The sequence below is a fragment of the Podarcis filfolensis genome, assembly GCF_964270895.1.
Source record: "Podarcis filfolensis genome assembly, chromosome: 7".
Classification (NCBI taxonomy): Eukaryota; Metazoa; Chordata; class Lepidosauria; order Squamata; family Lacertidae; genus Podarcis; species Podarcis filfolensis.
Genome location: NC_139603.1, coordinates 67,148,060 through 67,175,821, shown reverse-complemented (window position 1 = coordinate 67,175,821; position 27,762 = coordinate 67,148,060). Strand labels below are relative to the sequence as shown.

Genomic DNA, 27,762 nt, shown 5'->3' with positions numbered 1-27,762 from the left:
AAAGAGGTGGTCCTTGAGGATGAGCCCTCAATCCTACAATCACTTCCAAGAGGCTCTCAAAATTTCCTTTGCTATTGTCAAGGTACAGATCCAGATTTTTTAAAAGCTATGCTCAGAGAATAAGTTTAGCAGGTATATGGAGTTCGGTATTATCTTTCTTTTTTAAAAGATTCCTCCCGCTTGCCCCGTTCAATAAGTTTATTGTGCTAGCCAAAGGACACAACAATTACATTAAAATATACCTATACACAAACATAGTTAATAACAACCATCAGCAATATGAAATAAGAAAAATCAGAAGTGCCAAACTTCAGAGGCACCAAAACAATTTACAGCAATGTTGTCTATCTAGCTCTGTCTTTTTCATTTATTTTGCAGCCACTGCAATATATATAGGAAAATTTAATGACGCTCAGGATACTGATCTTAGACTGTCTTCTCGCAAAAACCTGACTCAGATTGTGACGCTTCAACAAATGAAAGACATGTCTGGAGTCAATCAATGATACCAGTTGGAAACAGGATATAAAGCTCGCCTGGATAAAGTGAGCAAAATTACATGATTATATAATGCAGGATAGCCTTTCACAGAATTTTAATGCTGCAGGAAGCAATCATAGTTCATCCTTAGCAAAGCTTGGAGGTAACATAGCTTCTCTATGAACAGCTGATCGGAAGAGAAAGCTGTTTTCATATAGGCTCTATTATCAAATAAGCCCTATCTACTTTGGAGCAATTTGGAAGAGAACAAATCAAACTGGAAGGCTGTTTTCTTTTTGCCCCAAGAAAGAACTTGCATGTTTCAAATGCATCAGATATCAACTTAGCAATAAATCATTTCCTCTACTTTCTCTGTAGAAGTAGACAAAAATTATTTAACAGCAAAGGGGTGTACTAAGGGAAACGTGTTCTGTAACAATAATATTTCTTCAAACAGAAAAGGAAGCAACTTGGCCTTTTTGATCTGGGGACCTAAGGTTGAAGAAATCTGTATTAAAGGTTAAGATGTGGAGTAAGTACTGTAAGACCACAACTTACACACATTTAACTTGGCAAAAATAAGAAATAAGTAAAAAGCAGGTGGAAAGCGGGTGGGCGTCTGGGGGAAAAGACTTCATCAATCCCACCTGCCATTGCACCCAATGTGTTTTGACTACCACGATGCTGTCTACAAATAGTTGCAGATCCACATAGGGCCTTCTTGGACTCCCAATTTGGTACTTTTAGAAGGCTGGAAATATATTGTGGAACAGCCAAGCAGCATGTGTTGAATGGGCCTTTTCTTCGTGTTCAATGACACAATTCACTCCCATCACTTCCACAGTCTGCCATGCTGCCCTTGTTTAAGAGCTAGCAAAGGTGGGATTTGCACATGGAGCCATATTAAATTGCATTGCAGCGCTTGTTAATTTAACAAAGCATCTAAAAGTCACAGATTTCGAAGAAGCGCAATTAACAGAAACAAGGACCCGAGACCTTGAACTAGCTAGCAACTCAAAGACATGCTACACATACTCAGAACATGATTCTCCTTCATTCTTCAGACCCTTTGCCTGAAGAGGCCTTTGAAGATCAAGCTAAATATTGAATCTGCAAATGTTTGAAGCTAAACGACAACAAAAGTACATTAATTAGAAAATGGCTTTGGCTTCTGTTTTGTTATAAAATATGACTAAGGACATTGTAGCTAAGGTTGCATGTACTGTGTGGTGCTTGGGTATGATTAGCCTTATGACTTCCCTACTGTCTGATTTCCACTGTTGCCATGTGAACAAAACAAGATAGAAACCCAGCAAAACAAAACAGATTAATCATAAAAATGGCAACAGTTGGCAGGGACTTAGGGACAGGTGTACTACCATGAAGAGTCATTTGTTTGCTATTTGAAATGGACTAAATTTCAGCTGTAGTGTCCTGTATACTTTATATATGGCTATATCACATCACACATACCCAAAACGTTCAATAATCAAACAAGGATGGATTAAGGCATGGGATGATTAACGTGTTTGAGATTTCGCCGTTTGCTTTGTGCTTCCCAATTTAGTAGGGTTTACTTGCTTCCTGATTTCACAAAAGGTTTGCACCCATCTTATAGAAAAGCAGCAGCAAACATATTCCCAATAGATGGGGGATTTATAGAACCCAAAAAGAGCATCTAATATTGAGCTAATATCATTTGCGAGAGTTGGCTACATTGGAGTCATTGTTTTGCCACTGACTTCTGAACAAACCTACTCAGCCGACATTTTCAACATTTGTCTGCATATCCCTTCCTGTGGGCCTTAAAATTCCTCTTGCATTGTAAACAGCTTGTGTTAATACCGGGAGCAGCAGGCATTCAAGGAAAAGGGCTGGAGGATGAATTGATATTCTCTTTTGCTTTATTTTGAGGCTTATTCTTTTTTTTCACTCTTTCCAACAGGTGTCAGCTACACAGCAAACTCTTGGTTAAATTTAAATGCCCTGGGAAAACTATGATTCAGTGGAACAACAGCTTGGATGACAAATGGTACACTATAACAGATGGCAGTTACTGAAGAAAGTGACAGCATTGATGTCTCGTTCTAGGCTTGCTAAATTCTGGTTTATTTACCTCTTCATTAATTATTACAAATCTAAACAAATCTGCATTCATGATTAGGTTTCAAATTGTACATTTCAGGGAAGCTAACCAGCACCAGAATTTACAGCAAAGAGAACTCATTTTTCACACTATGTTCTTCAGACACAGGATTATTCCCACGACACTCTCCTAGGATGCATTTATGTGGAAATGACTTCCAGGCACTGCCATATACACACACACGATTGGCTCCCAGTAGGACCTTTGAATGCAAACTGCTTCCAGGGTCTTGCGTTTCACAGGTCCGACCAGGAATTCATTGCATATAGTTCTCATTAAGACACAACAGGCTGGCAGCCATACGTGTGGAACACAGGAGTTGGGTGGTTTCTGAACGTGATGCAAGAAACAGGATGTGTGGTCGAATCCCATGCAGGTTTACTTGGAAGCCCAATTGTCCTTGCCCACCAGGTCCCCAAAAATCACAGTTGCCTTGTGGAGGTTGCATTCCCTTCTCCCTGGTATGGACTGTCTCAATCTCCTCTCCCGCTCTCCCCATTTCTGATTGCAGTGCTCTTTCCCATTGAGTTTCCCATTGAGTTCCATTCTTCCTATTGGCTCTATCCTCTCTTCCTCACAAATAGCATGCTCTGTACACACAGGAATACTGTTTGCAACATTGCCTGTGTAGGATTCCTGCTCTCAAAGAGGCTTGTTGCCTATAGGTTCTATCTGAAGGCTTCCTCCCAGTTGCTAGGCTCTACTGCAGCTTGGTTGTTGAGACTGTAATGACACCTGTCCCTTCCCTTCCCTTTGAACCTGCTTCTCATGCAAAAGGGTTGTTCTGTGACCTGTGTTTGAGCTGTCAAGGAATCTGAACCCCTGCCTGAGGGATCCTTGTGGTATGGCTCTTCCAAAACCCTGAAATATGACACTGGCTGTGCTGGAGAAAGTGCTGTGGTCTCCCTGGAAGCGGGCTTATGCCTTGTTTGCGTACACATCATGCATTTAAACCACATGACCTTCCCCCCTTCAGGGAACTGTAGCTTACCCCTCACAGAGCTACAATTCCCAAGACCTTAACAAACTACATCTCTCCAGTGTGGTGCAGTGGTTAAGAGCGGTAGACTAGTAATCTGGTGAACCGGGTTCGCGTCTCCGCTCCTCCACATGCAGCTGCTGGGTGACCTTGGGCTAGTCAAACTTCTCTGAAGTCTCTCAGCCCCACTCACCTCACAGAGTGTTTGTTGTGGGGGAGGAAGGGAAAGGAGAATGTTAGCCGCTTTGAGACTCCTTCGAGTAGTGATAAAGCGGGATATCAAATCCAAACTCCAAACTCCAACTCCAACTCCTCCTCCTCCTTCTTTCTTCTTCTTCTCAGGGTTCTTTGGGAGAGGTCATGTGCTTAAAAGTGTACAGTGTGTACACAGCCGGAGTACAGAACAAATTACATGACGTCATCATGGCATTCCCACTCCTCCCATATGTTGACTGGTGCCTTTCCATCATGACTAATGGAGCTGCACCATTGGGAACAACTGTGAGAATGGTGAGTAATGGATTTATTGGGCGTTTTATGAGAGTGGTTGTCAATGTTACCATGTTAGTTATTTCTCCCCTGGCTATTATTGTGGTGTGGGTGTTTCTGCTAGGAGAGCACACTGCTATGAGTTTGTGGGTGCCAAAGTTCTAATCCTTAGAATCCTAGCAAGTGTTAGAATATAAGCCAGGCTAGCTTCATGAGGTGATCACCTGGGCCATACGCCATTAAGGGAAACAAAGGAAAGGTGATGGGTCAGTATGAGAACAGAGCGAAGGGAGCTCTGCTCCAGAAGCAGAATCCCTGCCCCAGCTCTTAGATGGTTAGAAGGACAAAAACTCTGAGCTTTTAGGGCAGAGTTTTGTGTGATGTGAGGGAGAGAAAACCAGTTGCAGACTGGTAAAGGCAGTAAGCTGTAAAGCGAGAGAAGCAGAGAATTAGGTTTTACGTCTGTTTGAATTCAGGGCTGCAGCTACGGGAGAAACAAGGCCCTTTTGGGGTGCTGATGTTGTGACCCCCTCCATCGCAGGCTCAGGTTGTAGGTACAGTCATACCTTGGTTTTCAAACAGCTTAGTTCTCAAACGTTTTGGCTCCTGAAAGCCGCAAACTCGGAAGTGACTATTCTGGTTTGCGAACTATTTTTGGAAGCTGAATGTTGGACAGGGCTTCCAAGGTACAACTGTATATGTAAATAAACTATGTATAATAAAGACACCAGTCTCCGCTGTGCCCCATTCCCAAAAGGAAACAGACCCTGGGTGAGTGTCTGGAACCTCTGCAATCTCGCACCGCTCAGAGACTGGGGAACTATCTTGCTATAGGATTGGAGGGGTTGTCTTGGATGATGTCCATGGGCACCCAACAAGCCTGTGGTTTTGTATCTACCAAACAGGCAGGGGAGTAGGAAGGGGGGCGGTGAAGATGGTCTGCCCCGAGTGTCATTCCAGAGTGGGGTGACAAAATCCCCCCTGGGCAGATCGCCACCATGTCAATCGTCCCCCTGTGTGGATCGCCACCACGCCAAACAGCCCCTGGGCGGATCAGCCCACCCCCGGGTGCACAGTATGTGTGCTGCTCTGGGTGCCCGAGCGGCTAGCTTCACCACTGCAAATGGGAGTTGATATTAGAAGGAACTCCAGTTTGCTACAAGCACCCCTATCTGCATGACTGAAGACTGGTGCTGTAGTTCAAAACATCTGGAAGGCATCACACTGGCTACCCTGATTTAAGCTAATGAAGCCTTTCTCAACCTTGGGCCCCCAGATGTTGTTGGACTACAACCCCTATCATCCGTGACTGTTGCCCCTGTTAGCTATGGATGATGGGACATGGAACAACATATGGGGACCCAAGGTTGAGAAAGCCTGAGCTGGTACATTACCCTTAATATTTAGATTAAGTGCCCAATATTCTGATCATCTACACATCCATCCTCCTTTTTTAATCAATTTCTGTGACCAAAACATAACTTATGCTGCACAACTTCTCTCAGGTAGGTCCCACTGAAATTAGTAGGAGTTTCTTCTGAATAGTCATAGTAATAATAAATTGGAATGGCAGCGCAATCCTATTTCCAACTTTATTGTAATAATTACATTCTACCTTCGGGGGGGGGGGGCAAAAGCAAATCAATACCATGCATTCAAATGCTTGGATAGAAGACTAAATATTTGAAATTCTGTTTAATGATTTTTAAGTCAATGTTTGCTTTTTAAGGTTTTATTTTTGCCAAGATTCCATTGCTCTTGGCCCAAGAGGGCATCATTTTGGAGTCTTCTGAAATGTTGACAACTTGGTGCCAAAAGCTGCTCCTGGGAGAAATTGTGGATTGCTTAACAGGGAGATTCAATGTTTGTTTTTCAACCAGCATAATTTCCTATAAACTGTGGAGACTCTCTGGTAGGACCAAGTGGGAACCTCGTCAAAGTCAACTGCAAAACTCCTTTCATTTCAGTAGGACCAAGATTTGGCTCCAACAAAGAAGTGTGGGGTTAATATGTGGCTTCCTCAAGATGATCCAAGTACACTGGGTCTACATAGGGAGCTCAGACAATTGTAGCTCTGTGAGGGGAATAGGGATCTCCTAACAACTCTCAGCACCCTTAAACTATAGCTCCCTTAATTCTTTGAGGGAAGCCATTTGAATTATGGTGCTGGAGGAGACTCTTGAGAGTCCCATGGACTACAAGAAGATCAAACCTATCCATTCTTAAGGAAATCAGCCCTGAGTGCTCACTGGAAGGACAGATCCTGAAGCCGAGGCTCCAGTACTTTGGCCACCTCACGAGAAGAGAAGACTCCCTGGAAAAGACCCTGATGTTGGGAAAGATGGAGGGCACAAGGAGAAGGGGACAACAGAGGACGAGATGGTTGGACAGTGTTCCCGAAGCTACAAACATGAGTCTGACCAAACTGCGGGAGGCAGTGGAAGACAGGAGTGCCTGGCATGCTCTGGTCCATGGAGTCATGAAGAGTCGGACACGACCAAACGACTAAACAACAAACAACATGGGTACAATTGCCAGAGTTCCCTGTTTGCTAACCATTCTTGAAACTGAAGCTCTGTGAGGGGAACAGGAGTTTCCTAACAACTCTCAGCACCCTTACCAGCTCCCAGAATTCTTTGGGGGAAGGCACAGCTGTTCAAAGTGGCACAATACAGCTTCATAGCTGTAGAAAGGGCTTTAGTATAGAAGGGAAAAACATGTGTTTTCGGCTCCAGCTCCATTACTGAGAAATCGGGTGCCAGTTTTTTCTTCCTGTGGCCCAGCAGGCCTCTGGATGCAGTCTCTATACATCCAATGAAGTGGTCAGGTGGAAGCAGCACTTCCAGTCCACCCGTCTTAAAATAAAAATGTTCAGAAAGCCGTGCAACGTGAGCTGACAGTGCCTCCTGATGCTGACTGACAAAGGGCTCTGTGTCCAGCTGAGCCCTACTCAGTGCCGTTTGTCAGGGCGGACAGAGAAGGAAAGGCACAACAGGTGGTTAAGAGGAGGCGTTCGAGGCAGACAATCTCTGCTGGCTAGGACATTGTCCCTTGTCGCCTGCAGACATGAAGGATAGGCTTTGTCAGCGTGGAGTGGCAGCAGTGACATTAGGCCTGTATGTCATCCATGTTACTTTTTTGGAGGAGACAGAGTGAGTGAGAGAACGCAAACGTGGTTCTTTTGTATTAGACAGTTTTTGGGTGACCTCTAATGTTGCAATAGCATCTGAGAATGACACACAACTCTTTCCACCTAAGAGTAAGATGAAATGGATGCTTGGCACCCCATTTAATCTCTCCGTTCATTTCAACTGATTTTTTTATTCATTAAAAAAGAAAAATAAGAAAAACCCACTGCCATTACCTACTGACACCAGAGCAGCAAGCTTTGGCAGATTCAACCCACATACCTTATTTTCAGACTTTTCACTGTCTTTTAAAACTGGCACTGAAATGTACATTTCCACCTCTAGCCCCAAATGTTGTGCGGTGTGTTATGGGGTGGGGTGAATACATTTTTGTAGAGTACAAATGCACTAAAAGTTATTTGTTTTAAGGGGAAAATCCTGCCTATGTGTCATAGCAGGAACTTTTAAAAATCACTGCATTACGTCAGAAGCCATGGCAAGGAATCCCAGACATTAGCACATAAGCAACTGGATGCAAAAGACAAGTATTTTTCTTTCTTCAATCCAAGGTTGCCAACACAAACTATTTTATAAATCACAAATAAAGAGAGTTCATAAACTCTAGGTGATCTCTGCATGCCAGCATAAGGGTATTTCCAAACATGGGCAACTTAGCAGTACCCAATCATTGCTGTTCTTCTCTAAGCTGCAAGTGGAATAGCAACTCTGCTCCCAGCTGACATTTTGCAGACAGGCTTCTAGTCCAATATTGCCCCAAGATGGACAGTTTTCATTGGGACCAAAGTGTGAGGTAAAGGGTTTAAATCAGGCATAGGCAAACTCGGCCCCCCAGATGTTTTGGGACTACAACTCCCATCATCCCAAGCTAACAGGACCAGTGGTCAGGGATGATGGGAATTGTAGTCCCAAAACATCTGGAAGGCCGAGTTTGCCTAGGCCTGGGTTAAATCCTCCCTCACGGCTCTTCTGATCACGATTCCTAACCCCCCACTGCGATGTGGGGAAGGGGCAGCAGAGGGAAAAGAAGCACATATAAAGACAATGCTACTTGGAACGGTTAAAAATTAAACTAATATAACTTATTTCTAGAGAGAAGTACGGACCATAGAGAATGAAATGGCTAGACCAATCCATACAATCCATTACTGGCCTCCAAACCTACTGAACTGCTGTGCAATAAGTCATTATGAATCTGTTCCATTATGCTTTTGAGGTCAATTTTCTGAACTTGGGGTGTGGGAGAGGGAAATGAACAGGAAAACACAGGAACAGGTTCCTGTGTTCACAAGGTCATGCAGATACCCCAGAGAAAGTGAGTGAACAAAGTGTGCCTATTCCACAATAAATTTCTAGTGTGGAAACAGCCTAGGTTATACACGGTAACAATACAATACTGCTTACATCATGAAAAATGTCCTTGCTTTTCGGTGCATTAATAAATGTGCCAAAAAGCCTTGGCTGCTTTTTGTAAACCAAAGGACTTTCCTTTGTTTTTGTTTTAATTCAAGAGTTCTGTTTCATTTGTGTTCATTATTCACGATCCATTATTAAACAGAACAAATCCTTTAACCGCTTTTTGTGAACAAGGTTTGGGTTTCATCATTCTCTTTACAGCTCTCAATGTGCTCATTTGGTTCCAGCTGCTCTTTCACACAGCACAACTATATTTCTTCAAGCAGTGCATTTGGCCTTTTTTCCTTAGGAAATCATGTATAACGCAGAGGACTAGCAAGACAACCAGGCTGAGAACCGTTGCTTTATCACTTGGGACCTCCATCCCAAATCAGCCTAGGGGCTTGAGGGAAGACAGAGGATGAAGTTGCAAGTGGAGGATGCCTGATGTTGGACCTTTCAAGGGTTAAGTTGATGCTCAATGCCCACCTTTGAGGGTTCCCAAGCATTCAGCTTGGATGCTTAATGTGTATCACACATTCATGGGGCAAGTCCAGGGCTGTTCAAACAACATTAGTTCCCTCCAGTCCTTCCTTGTTGACATTAGGAACAAGGGGTGAGGGAGGGAACAAGGAGAGAATCAAAGGCCTTTATGGGTATATGTGTGCTCTGAATCATGCCAGACAAGTACAGATCCCAGGAGATCCCAGAGAGCCATTTCCTCCCTCGGGTTGGGAGGAAAACAATAGCATCTCCTATTCACCAAGAGGCCGCTGTAGAGGGGGCTGTCAGGAGCTCAGCCTGCACTTGAGTAGGACCCTGGCAGAGACACATGCCCGACTGGCATGTTCTATCCCTCCTGGTCGATCATTCGGGAGCTTCAGAAGCTTTCTTCAGCCCGAACATCACAGTGACCGATGCCAACAGACATCGGCACACTTAGGGATACGCAGAGTCTTCGCAGCTTTGCGTAACAGACCTCAGCAACTCAGCATTTTGGCTAATCTACGTTTATTTACATATAAACACACACGGAGCACTGCAACATGGCTCTCCCTCTCCCTAGCATCAGACAGCAAAGAGAAAGAACAAAGGACAATAGTCCCACTTCACGGAACACAGTAACACAAACATCCTGTCTCCGTCCCTTCCCACTCTGTGGAGTCAAAACACACACCATCATGTGATAGACAACAATCCCATGACTGCAATCATAGAGCAGGAATTCCAACAGGGGCATGGTTGGGGGGACTGATGAGAAGAAGGCAAATCCAGCCTCCAAGGAGCACACCACAGTTGTTGTTGCCCCAGGAGTAGCAGCAGCAGATGCATTCCTTGAAGGCCAGATCCTCTGCCCCTGTGGATTCTGCCGCCTGAGGTGGTCACCTCGCCTTGCCTCATGGGTGAGCCAGCTCTGTAGTTCCCCACCCTTTCCCTCATGATTGACCCATGAGAATGACAGGAAAGAACTGTATGAAAGTATGCCACCCTAAATTTCACCACTTTGTTCCTGCAATTTTCTGGGTTAATGGGGCTGCAAATGTATATTTTTCTGAAAGTGATTAACATGGAAATGAGCACTAAACTTCCACTATATTCTGCTAGATTTTTGGATTTTACATTGTGTGAAAGCTCAAATTTCATGTGAAATTAACAGGGTAATGTTGGGGAGATGGAATTAATTGGCCTTGTGAATGCAGCCGTGGTATGAACTAGTCTTGCAACTTTTTTCTACTATGACCAAATGCTCTAGGAAGAAAAACCCACAGACCTATAAAGCATGGCTGCTTTTTAAAGATGGCTACCACAGCTACTCTTTTCTGAGAAGTCCCATAAAAGACAGACCACAGGCTTTGCATGTATACGATCCCATAGTTCAGGAGGATTGGTAACCTTTTGTAGAGTATCTAAAGAGCTATTGTAAACATGTAAAAACGCAAATAGGATTTGAATGAAGAACTACAGTAAAACATGTATCTGGGAACAAGCAGAAAGGATGGGGTATTCAGTAATTATAATATGCAGCAATATTAGAAAATATGGGGAAACCATGGAGGGGTGGACGGGAAGTTAAATGATAAATGAATATTAATTGGAAAATAAGTATTGTGTATTAAATTTGTAAACTTTTGAACACACGCACACACAAACACACACAAGATCCCACAGTTCAACACTTCAGTATAGTTGGCAAGACTCAAGGCTTCTGCCAAAGAACTTGAAGGGCCACTGCCAGTTAGAGTAGACGCTACCAGGATAGACAGACTGACCAGTAATAGCAGACTCACAATAGCAGACTTTTTCTTTTGGTCCTGTTGGTTTTTTTTAGTAAAGTCTACACATTCCCTGCAAAACCCCCCACAATTTTCTGGTTTTCAGAAATCAGGACCAATAGTCTGAAGCTCAACCCGTTTTAATAGCCAGGACTGCAGACAGGCTGTCTCAAAAGACCCTCACTAGTTTTCTACTGTTTTTACAATCCACTTGCATATCATAAATGTTAGATAGAGCTCATTTCTGAAATGCCATGATTCAATTTTCATATGCTGTGGGGTGAGAATAAGCAATTGCTTCATTTCTTTACAGTGAAAAGGCCGAAGTACACCTTACATTTGCCAAAGTGATCAGACCCAAGATGTTCTGCTGCCTGAGGTGAAAGACAAGATGCCCTCCCTACTAATTCCATGTACAGAAGCCAACTGGAGTGGCAACTGAATCTTGAACACTGGTAATGGGTCAACATCCTCCACTAAGTAGCTTATGGAACGCAGGGCCAGTCGCCTGGCACAAAGATCTCTGTCTCTGCTCTCTCAACACCACCCTTTAGCATGTTCTACCTAAGGCAGTCACCCCACTGGCTAATGATAGGACCAGTCTTCATGATGATGCCTCAGAAAATGGACTCCTCTAGGTTGGAAAAAATATAAAAAACATACAGTCAAAACAAAGCAAAATGTGTCCTTGTTTCAGTTAGCACTAGTGTTTGGTCTAAAGCAAAATTTGTAATGAATGTGCTTGTTATTTCTTGAGAGAAGCCAAAAGAGTCAATAATGCTACCAATAACCTCTCAGAGGAGGTTTCACATATGCCTAGTTTTAGTCAATAAAGATAAATTTTGGTGGATGTTTGGAAATATCCTAGTATCACAGAACCTGTATGCAAAAAGCTGTCAATTTTGATTCTAGGCAATGTTGAATAAGGGAACAATGAAAATAATTTCTTCAAGTAACAAACAGGAGGAACCAAATTGACCATCAGACTCTTACTTGAAACTAGGACACTAGAATTCAAATTGCAGCCCCTGGGATGGCCTTGAGCAAATTACTACCTCTCAACTCCCCACTCTATAAAACAGAGATAGCAGAAAGGTCTCTTAACAAACATTTGTGATAAAAAATGTTTCTTTTAAGAAATAAACATTATAAAAAAGTTAAACACTAGAAGCACCTCAACTCAGGAATAGCTAATAAGGAATAATATCACTATTTCTACCAAAAAAATAATAATTATAGCTTATGGAAACTAAAACTAATTTAACACCTTTTTGATTTCTTGTTGAAATATTTTCACTGCTAGGGTGAGAGGCGGCTTGGTTTATTTTCTGCCTCTGGTGTCACAATAACTTGCTGCCCTTGGGCATTCTGCACCTTGACTTGTGTGTACATTCGCATTCATGCCCCAATATCTTATGAGAGGGTGGTATATACTTTTATAAATACATATTTGCTACTTCACTTCAGGCAATAAAACTGAGCCAGCCTTGCATCTGTAGGCATGGAGAGGCATCTGTTCCAGCAGGCATTTCAAAGAATGTTCTGGATTTTTCAGTGTATAAGACTGCAGTGGTACCTCGGGTTACAGATGCTTCGGGTTACAGACTCCGCTAACCCAGAAATAGTACCTCGGGTTAAGAACTTTGCTTCAGGATAAGAACAGAAATCATGCTCTGGTGGCGTGGCGTGGCGGCCGCGGGAAGCCCCATTAGCTAAAGTGGTACCTCAGTTTAAGAACAGTTTCAGGTTAAGAACGGACCTCTGGAATGAATTAAATTCTTAACCCGAGGTACAACTGTATATTTCCCCCCAAATTTTTAAAGTTTAAAATTGGGGGTTGTCTTATACACAGAATGTTGCAATTATTTACAGTGGTACCTCAGGTTACAAACACCTCGGGTTACAGACTCCACTAACCCAGAAATAGTACCTTGGGTTAAGAACTTTGCCCCAGGATGAGAACAGAAATCGCGTGGCGGTGGCAGCGGGAGGCCCCATTAGCTAAAGTGGTGTCTCAGGTTAAGAACAGTTTCAAGTTAAGAACGGACCTCCGGAACAAATTAAGTTTGTAACCAGTGGTACCACTGTATTTCTTAATTTTGGGCTAAAAAAATAGGGGTCGTCTTATACATGGGGGCATCTTATACACGGAAAAATACGGTAAGTTGGGCAGGCCTTAATTTTCCCCACCCCCTTCTCCAATGGTTTACATTTGATTTGGACTGCTTCTCCTCTCAATGCTATTGGGGTCATTGGTATTACTCCAAAGCAAAAGTTAGTCATAGAATGATAGAGTTGGAAGGGATAGAGAGAGCCGTCTAGTCCAACCACATGCAATACAGGAACCTTTTGCCCCAAGACATAGGTTACAATATACCACTTGAATCAGGGGGGAAGCTGTGGAGAAGAGAATTTAAAATTCACAGCCTGTAGTTCACTAAAAGAAAATAATATGAAAATGATGTACCAATGGTATTTGACTCCAGTAAAGCTTGCTAAGATGAATAAAAATTCTTCAAAACTATGCTGGAAATGTAAGGAGGAAGAAGGTACATTTTTTTATATGTGGCGGACGTGTAAAAAAGTAAAGGGCTTCTGGGAAATGATATACAATGAAACTTAAAAAATGTTTAAGAGTACATTTGTTTAAAAACCAGATGCTTTTTTACTAGGAGTAATAGGAGAAGAAGTGCCAAGGAAGCAAAAGGACTGTTTATGTATTCGACTACAGCGGCTAGAATGTTACTTGCCCAGAAGTAGAAAGAAGAGAATGTCCCAACGACAGAAGAATGGATGACCAAGATGATAGACTATGCCGAAATGGCTAAACTTACCGTGAAGATCAGGCACCAAGATGAGGAAAAATTCAATCAATAATGGGAAAACTTTATAGATTACTTTAAAGAACACTGTAAAAATGTTAAAACATTAGCAGGTTTGATGTAACGTTTATGAACTAATAACAGAATTAGGAAGAGAAAAGAAATTGAAATTAATTAGTGAAATATAATTATATGCAAGGAGAATAAAAAGGGAAAAATGGAAACCAGGGAGGGGGGAGCCATTTAAAGGCAAATTTGCATTGGAAATGTATTTACGAAAGTAAAAATGTTGTTATTTTGAAAACTGAAAATAAAATATTTTTTTAAAAAAGAAGGAATCTTTTGCCCAAAGTGGGGCTCAAACCCACGATCCTCAGATTAAGGGTCTCATGCTCTACTCTCTCAACTGTGTGCCATAACTTGTGCTAAATATGTTTAAAAGGATGACGTTCAACATTCTCATCACATAGCCAGGAATTTCATGAATAACGCCTGGGGCTCTAGCTATCGAGAGTCTTTGGAGGTCAAATTCCAAACCTGAACTACCAGTAGAAGAACAACAATATAATATACACAGCAAATGGTTCCAATCCAAATATCCTTTCTTTATTGGGAGCAAGCCTGCCTCAGAGCATGGAGGCAATCTGAAACACTAAGGGAGTGATTCTGTGTACATGAAGCAGGCATAAAGCAGGCCAGTGCAAGCTAAGTAGGCATCAAGTTACACCTGATCCAAACACCGTTCAGGAGAGGAGCAGCTGCTGCTGCTCTGCCTACACCTGGCAGAGGGAAAACAAACCTTTAAAATAGTGTTTCCAGGTTATGAATCCAGTTTAAGTCTACTCTCTCTAGTCCTACCACCTCTACAGGTAAAGGTAAAGGTACCCCTGACCATTAGGTCCAGTCGTGACCGACTCTGGGGTTGCGGCGCTCATCTCGCTTTACAGGCCGAGGGAGCCGGCGTTTGTCCGCAGACAGCGGTCATGTGGCCAGCATGACTAAGCTGCTTCTGGCAAACCAGAGCAGTACACGGAAACGCCGTTTACCTTCCCGCCGGAGTGGTACCTATTTATCTACTTGCACTTTTTGATGTGCTTTCGAACTGCTAGGTTGGCAGGAGCAGGGACCGAGCAATGGGAGCTCACCCCATCACAGGGATTCGAACCGCCGACCTTCTGATCAGCAAGTCCTAGGCTCTGTGGTTTAACCCACAGCGCCACCCGCATCCCCCTACCACCTCTACACCCCCAGAATGCCCCTTTTTGGGAACTTGCACCAGCTTTTCCTCAGCTGAGCCAGGATGAGCAAGTTACATCAGTGTATCTTTAGCTGAGCTGGGGTTGAGGATTAATGCCAGCTGAACCACGAATCAGCCGGCTGCCAGAGATCCACTGCATCCTGAGCTGCTCATCCCAGCAGATCTTGCCACAGGATTGCCCCACCCCCAGATGAAAGAAGAGGTGAAGTCTGATTCGCAACAAGCAACAAGCCCTTACCTATGGATGGAAAACGGAGTAATAGACTTGATAAGAGATGCCTTCGCTCCCACTTTAGCTGCTTCCACTGCTCCTCGAACTCTGTACAGGACTGTTTCACCATAGCTGACAAACTGCTGGTTGTAAACAATGATCTTTCCATGGGCTTCCTGAGCTTTTTTGTGCAGGTCGTCAAAGGAAGTCACCACTAAGACCTCAGCCGTAATGCCTGAAAATGAAAAATAGGGACAGTTATGGAGACAGGCCTGACCAAAGACATTTCAGTGCCTGAAAAATCTAAATGACACCTCCTCCTACCAGGGAGGGCCATATCTGTCCCGTTTCCCTCAGAATCTCATATTCCAGTCTTAAGTTCTCTACATTATTGCATCTGTTTGCAATTTTTATATTAAAAGGAACATTGCTATGACAATCCATCAGCATTTTAGTGCAGATTCCTCTGACTATACACATTTTTGCAAACACTTTCCCTTAACCAAATACTTTTGGGTATGTTATTTTCGCTAATATATGCATTTGTATGCACATTCCCCCCCGGCTATATGCATTTTTGCACATATTTTTTGGTTCAAGAACTGCGTGCAAATTTGAAGGACAGTTGCGTTTCAGATGTATACTGTTTCTCAAATTAGGATTTCATTAAAATGTGAACTGGGCCAAATTTCTCCACCATCCCTACCATTAATCAAGATGGGACACAAGGTACCAGGAAGAGCTTTGGTACACATCCTGCACATTCCACTGGGATCTGGTGGGCCACTGTGAGAACAGGATACAGGACCAGATGGGCCATTGGCCTCATCCAGCAGGCTTCTCTTTTGTTCTTGCATAAGTGCAATGTTGGCTCATGGGTCAGATCTGTTCTGTCTTCCACTCTTCTGCCCATAATGGCACCAAAACCCCCAACTTGAGGCAGCTCCCATGGTAGCGGGACAGAGCCAGACACTTCGCTAACTGAGATGAAGCAGGAAATAGTGCCCCCGTCCCCACATGTCAAGGCATATAGTACCCACAGGTATCTTTTCTTCCCCTTATGGTAAAGGTAAAGGTAAAGGGACCCCTGGCCATTAGGTCCAGTCGTGGCCGACTCTGGGGTTGCGGCGCTCATCTCGCTTTATTGGCCAAGGGAGCCAGCGTACAGATTCCGGGTCATGTGGCCAGCATGACTGAGCTGCTTCTGACGAACCAGAGCAGCGCAAGGAAATGCTGTTTACCTTCCCGCCGGAGCGGTACCTATTTATCTACTTGCACTTTGACATGCTTTCGAACTGCTAGGTTGGCAGGAGCAAGGACCGAGCAACGGGAGCTCACCCCGTCACGGGGATTCGAACCGCCGACCTTCTGATCGGCAAGTCCTAGGCTCTGTGGTTTAACTCACAGCGCCACCCGCATCCCTTCCCCTTGTGGTAGTAATAAGTTAAATACCTAACAATTTGCTCCTCTTTCATGTCACCCAAGGCTCTTCAAATGGGATTCAGTCACGTACTGTCAAGTTCAGGTTGTGCAATTCAAGTTGGTTTGGAGCTCTTGCACAACAAACCCTGTTCCTCCCAAAAAAACTGGACTTGTTGTGATAAGGAGAGTGATGGGAAAACACACTGAGAAATATGGGACGACATTTGTTGATGCAACATAAAAGTTCCCTAAATCAGAGTCAACACTTAGTGTCTAACCTCCCTGCATACTTTTTTGCAAACCAATCAAGACATGTGTGCAATAAACAGGTGGTCTGGAAGCAACTTCCAAATAAGCTGCCTGAGACGACTGCCTCACCCTGCCTAATGGGAGGACCGGCCCTGTGCATGGATATGCAAGATGACAGCAATGTGTACATTTCTAAGGAAGAGGAAAGGTAGCTGCATTAGAAGAGTCTTAACCTGGGATGGCCAGCCATATGACAGAGGGGAAGCTGACCCATAGGCCTTAGAGAATAGCAGTTCCCAGCACAGTAACACTCCCATATTTCCAAGATAACGCGTGTGTGCCTTTTATCATTCCTGCAATACGCTAGAATTCAATAAAATAAAACAAGGGACAATGACATTATGTCTCCTGTCAGGAATATAGATTTGCAGGGCTTCAATTATTTCCATTTTAAACACACCACACAGCTTCAAAGTATTGATACAATCTGACCATTGTTTTGCTTGGTTGCTGAGTAACATGAAACATTATTATAAAGGGCAGAATCTGCCAGGAAATTCTCTTTCATGAAGTCCTCTTTGAAATGAAACCAATGTTTTTCATATACAGATATTTTTTAACCCATGGGTGGATGTGAAAGTGATTTATAAAAACACAAAAGCAGTGGCCGGCCTGCAGTAATTCCTCTCAGTAGGCTTTGCTTCTTCTCTTAAAAAAAAAAACCACACACACACAAAAAACCCCCAAAGATCTGCAGTTTCTGAATTTCTAGTACAAACAAACTCTTAAGCAAAAAGTAAAAACAAAACAAAAAACACCCACTATAAACGTTTCCTCTCTGCCTACTCTGTGGCCTTGCCTGAGAGAACAAACAAATGTTTATAGGTAACAGTGGTAACCAGATGGGATGGTTTTTTGTGTGTGCTCATACTACATATATTTTCACTGAGCATACATTTGGGAACCACGTTTCATGGTTTTTACAAAATTGTTCGCAAGATGACCACAAGGTTCAAGTTACAGAAGTAAGTGGAAACTGTTCAACAACAAGAGCAAGGCTCGGCTGCTAAATATAGAAGTCGTAATGGATGCCTGGAATTCCACCACTGTGCATTTCACCTAGAAGCCGCAAAACACGTCAGTAAAAGCTAAATGCTGGAACAAATGTCACACACCCCCTACACACACACACTTGGTTTGTGCCATGGCCAAAGGAAAGAATGAAAAAGCACTAGAGTCTCCTTTCTGTTCTTCAATTTGTAACTGTAAATTGTAATTACAGTGGAACCTCGACTTACGTACGGCTCTACTTACGTACGATTCCAGTTACGACATTCAGTAGGTGCTTCGACTTATGAACTTTCCTCTAGATATGAACAGAGGCCTTGCCAGCAGCCTGGAGCTCACCCTGCCGACTGCGGAGCAGCGCTGAGGCCTCTGATGCCGGGGAGAGGGCCCCCATCCCACCCCCAAAGCTGTGGAAGAGGTGCCACCTGCAAGTGGCACAGCAGGGCGCACTGCAGCCCCAAACCCCGCTGAGGAACTAACCTGAGGAAGTCCAGAGAAGAACCTGGCCTGGCAAGAAAAAAAAAAGTGACCCTGGCCAAAGTGAATCAGCTCTTTACTGACCCCTGCCCCACCCCCAGCTTGTAGCCAGGTAAGCCCACCCACCCTCAGTGCACGTAAGAAAAAAATGTTATTTATTTTATAGCACAGTACATTAATTATTGCCTTCATTTTATGGCTCTATGGTCTTGTTAGACAGTAGAATCCATGTCAAATTGCTGTTTTAGGGGGGTGTTTTTCATCGTCTAGAATGGATCAATTCACTTTTCCATTGCTTTCTATGGAAAAGTGCGCCTCTACTTATGTACATTTCTAGTTATCACTGGACCTCCGGAACTGATTATGGTTGTAAGCAGAGGTTCCACTGTAGTCTTATCTAGATGCTTGCACTAAAGAAGTTTTCAACAGCAAACCGCTGCCCGTTTCCTAGCTGCTATATAAAGATGTAATATCTGAAGCTCTGACAGAAACACCCCCTCAACATGTGATGAGTTAACCTGCAGGATTTGCTACTGCAAGATGGTGACAAACTTGGATGGCTTTGATGTGACATAGAAAGATATCATGAGAGCTACTGGATCAAGACAAAAGGCCATCTAGTCCCAGCATCCTGTCCTTGCAGCAGCCAATGGAAATCCCACAAGCAGGACATGAGGACAACAGCAATCTTCTCATTTGAGCCCCACTCCCACCCCTGGTAACTGGCATTCAACGCCTTCCCTCTGATGCTGGAGGTAGTGCACAGCCATCACTATTAGTAGACACTGGTCTTCCTTGATCTTGTCTAAACCCCTTTCAAAGCCATCCATGTCGGTCGCCATCTTGTAGTACCAAGTCCTGCAGGTTAACTACACAGTGTGTAAAGTGCTTTCTTTTGTCTTTCAGGAATCTTCCAAGATGTTGCTTCATCGGATACCTATGGGTTCTGCTGTTATGAGAGACAGAAATATCTATGCACATTCCATACACCCCACTGACTTGACTTTTTTGTAAACTAAAAATCTCCAAACGTAACCTCACAGCTCCTTTTTCAGTGAGGCGACCAGAACCGCATGCTATAAATCTCTCCATAGATTTCTGTAATGGCGTTACGATATTGGCAATGTTATTTTCAATTCTTTTTCTAATGACCCCCAACATGGAATTTGCCTTCCCCCCACACCCTAGGTTGACATCTTCATCAAGGTATTCCTGCATTGCAGGGGGTTGGATTAGATGACCCTTGCAGTCCCTTCCAACTCTACAATTCTATGCAAAGTTGTTGTTGTTGTTGTTGTTGTTGTTGTTGTTGTTGTTGTTGTTATTTTGCCCATATGTGGACCACTATACATTTGCTCACATTTGCTCACATTTGTCATTTTAATGCCCGCTCACCCAGTCGGCAGAGATCCTTCGGGAGCTCTTTGCATTCCACTCTGTGAACCAGCACAGGAAGTGCGAACCTGGTTGGGTTCACGTAGAAACACGGACTGAATTAAATCCGCAAGCATCCCTATCCTTCAGAGCTCCTTTAGTTGCTCCCACTGCGTTTGATGTGATGCAAGACCAAAGGACAAGCTTATAAACAACCAGGAAGCAGGAAGTTCAGTGCTGCTGGTGTGCTGATGCTGTCCAGTTGGTCTCTGTTCAGTTTTGTTTTGTTTTTAATCCAGATAGAGGAAGGTGCCGGAGGGGCACTGCGTGTGGGCAAAAGGGTTGAAATCCAATCCAGGCAGGAGTGAAACAATTAACGGCGGGGAGATACTGTGACGTGGGCAGCAAGACACACCAAGCGTCCAGGACATTTTCTTCAGGGGGAACTCACTGGAACTCAGTTCCAGCAGCTTCAGGTGGGTGCCATTGCCATGCTAAGAGAAAGAGGGAGGCGTTCGTGGTGAGTTCCAGAACCTCTCTTTTGAGAAAAATAGCAGTGCAGACGCCGACCGGGCTGCAGCTCAGACCAGGTCACACAAAATTGGTTTCCTATTGAAAATTCATTACACATCGAAAATATGCTGCTTCTGCCTACAACTAGGGGGGAAGTAAATTAAGAAAGGTTGTGGGCAGACCTTGAAGTTTGATTCTAGGAATAGATAAGAAAGGTAAGAAAAATCTAACTTGGCAGGCTGTCTGGGCTTCCAAACTCCCCCTCCCCAAACCGTCCCCCGCCAAGTGCCAAGCATGCCAAATCTGAGTACTGAGTGAGAAATCTACTGCTGTTTTGCTTGGCATCCAAATGAGGTGAACTGATAGGCTGCAGCAGTTTCTAATGAAGAGGGCAGCTATGTACCTAAGAAATGTCTCAGTGACAGGCTCATCCAAAGAGCCAGTGAAAATGAAGCCAGGGATCTGCAGATTTTCATTTTCCAGTAGGAAAATAAAAGGGGGTGGGGAATTGAGGTCTGTGCTGGCTGGCACTGCAATCTACATGACATATCCGCTTCGGTAACAGATGAGCAGAATAGGCACCAGGTAATTCATCCCAGTGCTCCATTTACACACCGCATCAAGCGATGAAAACATAATAACATGTGCTCATGATTGTTCATCAAGGCAAGGAAGAACAGGAGCTATTCCTGACAGCTCCTTGCTGCATTAATGGAATATGTCACCTGCTAGGGAGGCCTCGAGATGCTGCCTCCCTTTCACAGCCTGTGCAAGCCCCATCCAATTGCCCAAAGTTGATTTTTTTAAAAAAAATGCTATGCTGAGTTTTCTAAGAACAGAAAACATAGGAAACATGTCCCCTCAATTTTTTTTAAAAAAATACATTTTAAAAAACAGGGAGAGTCAAGTGAGTTTGCAAGAGCACTCCTATGATGGTGGGAGTGCGGATAGCATAAACAGATACAAAAAGCATTATCATGTGATGAATACAGGACACTACAGTATATGACGCCTTCTTACATCACTAACTGCAGAACCGCAGACGGGGTGGGATTAAGCCCTCTTCCCAGGCACCATGGTACGAGCTGGACCATAAAGAAGGCTGATCACTGAAGAATTGATGCTTTTGAATTATGATGCTGGAGGAGACTCTTGAAGTCCCATGGACTGCAAGAAGATCAAACCTATCCATTCTTAAGGAAATCAGCCCTGAGTGCTCACTGGAAGGACAGATCCTGAAGCTGAGACTCCAATACTTTGGCCACCTCATGAGAAGAGAAGACTCCCTGGAAAAGACCCTGATGTTGGGAAAGATTGAGGGCACAAGGAGAAGAGGACGACAGAGGGCGAGATGGTTGGACAGTGTTCTCGAAGCTACCAGCATGAGTTTGACCAAACTGCAGGAGGCAAGTAAAGACAAGAGTGCCTGGTGTGCTCTGGTCCATGGGGTCATGAAGAGTCGGACACGACTAAACAACTAAACAACAACAAGACATGTTAAACACATTTACCATCTCATCTAATTTGGCCCTTTGGCAAGCTACTTTTTTCTGGTGCCCTGTGGTGGCGAAGGCTCCAGGTAGCTCTACCCAAAGCAGCCTTGCTCAGAAGAACATCCCAGTAGATTTGTGGAGACTTACTTCCTGCTTAGTGTTTCAGATTAACAGCCATGGCTGAGGCAAGGTTCCAAGACTACATCAGGATGACGAGTCCAAGTGGATTCTGCAAGAGAGATCTGAGAGCAGGGAATTAACTCAGGTCTGCTACTGCTCACGGATCTTGCCAGAAAAATATGTGGATTTTGCAGCCTGACAAAGTTTCACAAGTATTCTTCCACAGAGGAAAATCATTTTGTTGGAATTGGCTCCGATACCTATAGAAGTTTCCACTAAGATGGAAGGAAGCCAATGTGTATCAAGGAAAATGATTTCTTTTCTAACTTTATATTTTTTCCAGGACTATGTTTTCCATGATGTGCTCCCCATTTCTCTTGATGGTCAAAGCAGGGGGGGGGATGGTTAGTCACCAGGGGGCTGGGGGATATGATATGTTGAGGGTCAACTGGTAGGAAAAATGCCTCAAATATTTCATAGCCTAATGTACATTGACAGAAAGCCCTAATAAACACAAACACCCACTTCATGTTTTCCACACCAAGGTGTTCACAGTGACGTCCAAATATGCAACTGATTATGCAAAAGATCATTTTGACACACCAGGCAAATTGCAGCAATAAGTTTGTGATAGGAAGGGGAGTTTATGTCAGTTTGCATTTTAATGCAAACCTACCAAATTCATACCTCCTAAAACAATATGCAAACAGAAACACACCCATCCTTCAAAATTCACGCTTCTCTCCAAGTTTTGTGTGCACAAAAAATGTGTATATTAGGAGTAAAGTGTGTATAAGAGCGGCTATATTAATGAAAAGAACATACGAAAATGAACTTTCGAGGAAACTGCTTGGAAAAATGTCAATATTGGCTGAAGCTGTATACAAAAATGTGTAGATTAGGAGAAACATACACTAAAATGCAGATGATGCAGAAATATTGGAAACTGAACTTAAGACTGGAAAAAATGGGAAACTGAAATCGATTCCTCCATTGCTTATTAGTGAGATATGCAGAAAACGGAAGTCTCACTGCAATTACTTATTTTTGGCCGTGGAAAGAGAAAAAATTATTCCTTGACTCTAACAAAGGTGTGCGTTACAACTGATGTTTCCCACAACATTCTGTTGCTGTTTTGATGCTGTTTTAATGCATTTCAACTCTTGGAATTTTAACTTTGTATTTTATTGATTTGTTATATCTCGCTTGGTGGGGAAGTGTACATATACCCTAAAATAATTCAGCAAACTCAGACATTACCTTCTGGAGGAGTCCCAATGCTGCCACCAAGCCCTAAAAGGGCAATGCTGTAGTTCCGTGGTTTCATCATCATTGCTGATTCTTCCCCCCTTTCCCAGTGGGGGATTTTTGCCGGCTCCAGGTGGACATTTTCCAGGCCATCTTCCTTCAAGACTTTGTGCATGTACTGGATAGCTAGTTCTAGATTTCTGGAACCACTCACTCTCGGCCCGAAAGTGTCCACAAAGAATGCAAGCCTTTCATAGGATCTGTTCTGAGCCTTGCCATGGATGGCAAGGTCGATAATCTTCTTAGCAACATCTGAATAGCCCGCTATCTCCCTCTTAATGTCTTCAAATGATCTTCGGGGGCTGGCATTGTCACTGCTTAACGGATTCTCTTCGCTTTGAGGAAACAGGCAAATGAGAGCTATTAAATACAGAAGCTTCATTTTTCTCCGCTCTAAATTTTATGGGTCAATCTGTAGGAGGGAGAAGGGGTGGGGAAAGATAACAGGCAGTCATAAAGCTGTTCAAGGGCTGCTCCAGTTTGGGAGCGTGCGAAAGTTGCGAAGTGAATGTTGCGAAGTTGCAGAAAGGCAAGGCCAGTTTGTGGGTGGTCATCTTTAAAGCTAAATGAGAATAACTGAAGACACCAACACACACTTTCGTTCAGCTTAAATGACTACCAATGGAATGCAGCATTGCTGTCTAGTGAGTATCCTGTATGGATGTCTTACTTGATGGCCGGCAACTTTCAGCACATGAGAAAGCAGTGCGCCTCGACACAGCTTTTTCTATGGGTTCCATCCACAGGTGGAAGAGCTTTGCACCTTCACTCATTGGCTCTGGCCATCAGTGCATGAGCTCAAACCCTTTACTACTAAGCTCTGCCCCCTGGTGGATGGCGTCTTAGAAGCGAGTGCCATGCTGCATGCCAAGGTTCCAGGTGGTACTACTCAAGGGTAATCCATTTCTCCAGAAACATTTCAGATCAAGTTGAGTAAGGGCAGTCAGCCCCTCCTTTGCAACCTCTTGTTTTAAAGCTTCACATTCAGTTATGTCCTCTGCATTCTCAATCCCCTCTCAATAATATGTCAGTATTATTATTTAAGTAAACTGACAAGTAAGAACTGTTGGGATCTAGAGGTCTTTGAAATACTTCTAAGGGTCTTTTCCTAACAGGAAAAAAAAAACATGGCAAAGAATTAAGATGCAGAATGCATATCAAATACTCTTTATTGCTATACATAAAAGGGGACACACAACCATTATCCGTTCCTTTTAAAATTAACCAAGCTGCAATTAGAATGCTAAATATTACACTCTTATGCGTTGAATGGTAGGGGAGAGATAAAAGAAACCTATAGATGTATCTAAACTGACATTTAAGAGGCTTTGTAACAATAGGACCTCACGCTGGAATACTTTATTTCTGCCAAAAAAAAAAAGTTAAAACCCAGTCCCCATTTCAGTTTTTTAAAACTTCATAACCCTTATTAAGAGCTAATTATAATTGTCATAAGAATAAAGCAGACTTATCTTTAAAGAACTAATCCCAGATGCAAAATTGAACTTTATTCTACAAAGAAGAATATTCTCAGCATCAAGTTGTTCCGTGCAGGGGCGGACTGCTAATTAGTTCATGTATTATTATTTTTTAAGTGCTTTGAAATTGCACAGGTTGGAGGGACTGTCTTCTGTATGTTTTGTGACCCCCCCCCTTAATGGACTACAGGACACAATCCCCTGGAAGTATTTCTTACTTTCTGCACAAGTTGTATCATACCCTCCAACACTCCTCTGCTGAAATTGGGATGCGTCTCTTTTGGTGCTGCACTCTTGTAAGAGACAGAGGTCTGAAGCGAGAACACAGCTCCACTGCAAGCTTATCCTCCTCCCTGAATTTGGTGGCCGTGGTGCTGGAGGGGGAAAATGGGACACTCCGGGATCAAATCAGAAGCCAGTATGGCTCCTGCAATTCCGGGATGTCCTGGGAAAATCGGGACACTTGAAGGGTATGCTGTATAGAAATGAATGGGAAAAACACAAACACATAGCTGTACAGGAAAGATTTTGCCACCAGAATGGTGAAAGGGAGTAGCTAATTCAAGGGTCGCCAACGCAGTGCCTGCGGGCACACATTAACCTGCAGCAGCCTCTGTTATCACCTGAAAGGCCCCATCTCCTCACTGAAATTAGACTTGATAGAAGGCTACAGCAGAATAGTTCCCCCCACTGAGTCTAACTGCAACGTGGGGACAATTTTGGGGTGTGCATTGCACCTGGGGAGAGTTAATTCCCCCCAAACCCTAATTGTTGTGAGTGGACAATCTATCTGGAGTCTACAAGTGGGGAGGAAAGATTAACCCTTACATTACGGGCCCTCCAGGATGGTGGTGGTGCTCACAACCATTTCTCTAGTTTGATGGCCTTTGAGCTAGATGGTGTATTATCTGTTGTCTGTAGTTTAACTGGGCTATTAACAGGGTTAACCCACAGCTCCCTGGCCAGGCTTTATACACAGGCCTGCAGAAGGCCTTTAACTAGGCCAGAGTGATGCCTTCCAGATGCGGCTGGACTGCAATACCTATCATCCCCAACTATTGGCCATGCTGGCTGGGACTGATGGGAGTTGGAGTCCAGCAACATCTGGAGGCAACTGCACTGGCCACCCATGAACTAGGCCAAGGCTGGAGAGAAGGAGGGGGAACGGCTGGAAGCAGTGCACTGTGATTGAATGCAACATGGATAATACTGTGTCGACAGCTGACAATTTGATTCAGATCGCCAGCATAGCAGTTGTCTCAAGGTCAGAGAGTACTTCCCCACACACACAGTTCCGTTTGCTCCGTAAGGGCAAGCCCTGCTAGCTCATCCACAGCCTCGAGAGAGAAAGAAAATAGCAACATATGAAGAGCTCTGATGGACCAAAGAGCCATCTGGTCCAGCATTCTGTTTTCAAAACTGGCTAGCCAAATGCTTCCAGGAAGCTTAAAAGCAGAGCGCAAAAGCAAACAGATTTCCACCACCGCTTGTCCCAGCAAACATCTGATCTTCAGCGCTATACTGACTCTGAACATGGAGCCTTCGTCTACCTGTCAAGTCTCATAGCATTAAAAAAGAGAGGGGAGAATCTGAACAGGTGCTACCCATAGATGTCCATCACAAAAGGATACAGAACGGGAAATGCAAACCAAGATGCTCTTGGCAGGGCCAGCATCATAGGCAACTTTGGGTAGCTACTGGGGACCCAATGCCTGCCATGTAACCCAAGGGAAAATTAGGCCTGCCATCAACCCACTGCCAACAGCTGCACAACCACCTCTCTAACTTGGCAGGATGACATTTCTGCTCATTTGTGTTTTGCTACAGTGCTACTTACACATTGAGAAACAGGGAGAGCTAATCACCCACAGGCATGTAGAAATTGTTGTAATTCAAATAGAGGAAACACATCCCTCTAAAGGCAGACTTGCAGAAAACTTGCATATGTCTATTTACATGTATAGCTGCACATGTAACAATAACTACCATAATTCAAACATAAATATGGCCTGGTTGCCTGCTTAGTCCCTTGCTCTCCCTTCTTTTTATTAAAAACAAAACAAAAACAAAAAAAAAAAATTTTCCTTCCAGTAGCACCTTAAAGACCAACTAAGTTAGTTCTTGGTATGAGCTTTCGTGTGCATGCACACTTCTTCAGATACCACACGAAAGCTCATACCAAGAACTAACTTAGTTGGTCTTTAAGGTGCTACTGGAAGGGGGAAAAAAAGAAAAAAAATTTTTTTTGTTTTGTTTTTGTTTTCTTTTTATTATTTATCTATAAACTGGACTTGGACCAGACAGCCTTCAAACTAGTGCTATGTTGAAACCTGGCCCCCATTTCTCAAAAAGTTACCTTTCCCTGAACAAGAGACTTCTCTTTTTCTGCCTCATTCTCCAGGTGCTTTAGAATTTCTTCAGAATTTTGGTTGCCATAGGTGGTGTGTCTCCTAGCTCCCCTTCCAGTAAACATTTCTTCAAAACCTTGCTGCCTCCAGGCTGCCTACACTTCCCAACCTGAAAAAGGTCCATAGGAGCTCACATAGAATCATGGAATCATAGAACTGTAGTGTTAGACGTGATCCAGAGGAACATCTAGTCCAACCTCCTGCAATGCATCTTAAAAAAATATTTAAAAATAAAAAAGCTTCACTTAAAACAAATTAAAGCCAGCACCTGTCAGGCACAGAGTAGGCGGCGGCAGGGGGTATTGGTATTTTTTGTTACCACCCTATGCATTTTTGCGTTTTTATATTGTAAACCACCCTGTGATCCTTGGATGAATTTAATTACTTCTTTGTTTTGTTTCTGCTCTTGTCCTCCTTAAGTATTTAGTGCTTTTATACTGCATTTTTATGTTGTGAGCTGACATGAGATCTACGGGTGAAAGGTGGTATACAAATTCAATTAAATAATAATCCCCCACCCACTCCACCCCACTTTCTTGTGCTAACAGAAGAACCCAACACTGGGCACTATGGGATCTTCAGGAAAAGCAAGGCTGAAGAGTTCAGGCAAAGAACTGATTTATGGAATGAAAAGACACTCACTCCTGACTACC

The 27,762-nt window shown here is 43.6% G+C and overlaps 1 protein-coding gene across 4 annotated transcripts in view; it reads right to left on the bottom strand.

The window, feature by feature from the left end:
* Positions 1-27,762, bottom strand: part of CPQ (carboxypeptidase Q) — a 166,830-nt gene that overhangs the window by 117,818 nt on the left and 21,250 nt on the right. For 3 of the 4 annotated variants that reach the window (XM_083622731.1, XM_083622733.1, XM_083622734.1), the window contains exons 2-3: positions 23,176-23,635; positions 15,227-15,434 (exon numbers count right to left, since the gene is read on the bottom strand). In XM_083622731.1, the coding sequence (XP_083478857.1) occupies positions 15,227-15,434; positions 23,176-23,605 (638 nt within the window). In that variant the 5' untranslated portion in view covers positions 23,606-23,635. Of the gene's footprint in view, positions 1-15,226; positions 15,435-23,175; positions 23,636-24,919; positions 24,995-27,762 lie in introns of all 4 variants that reach the window. The other variant, XM_083622732.1, reaches the window with a different exon arrangement.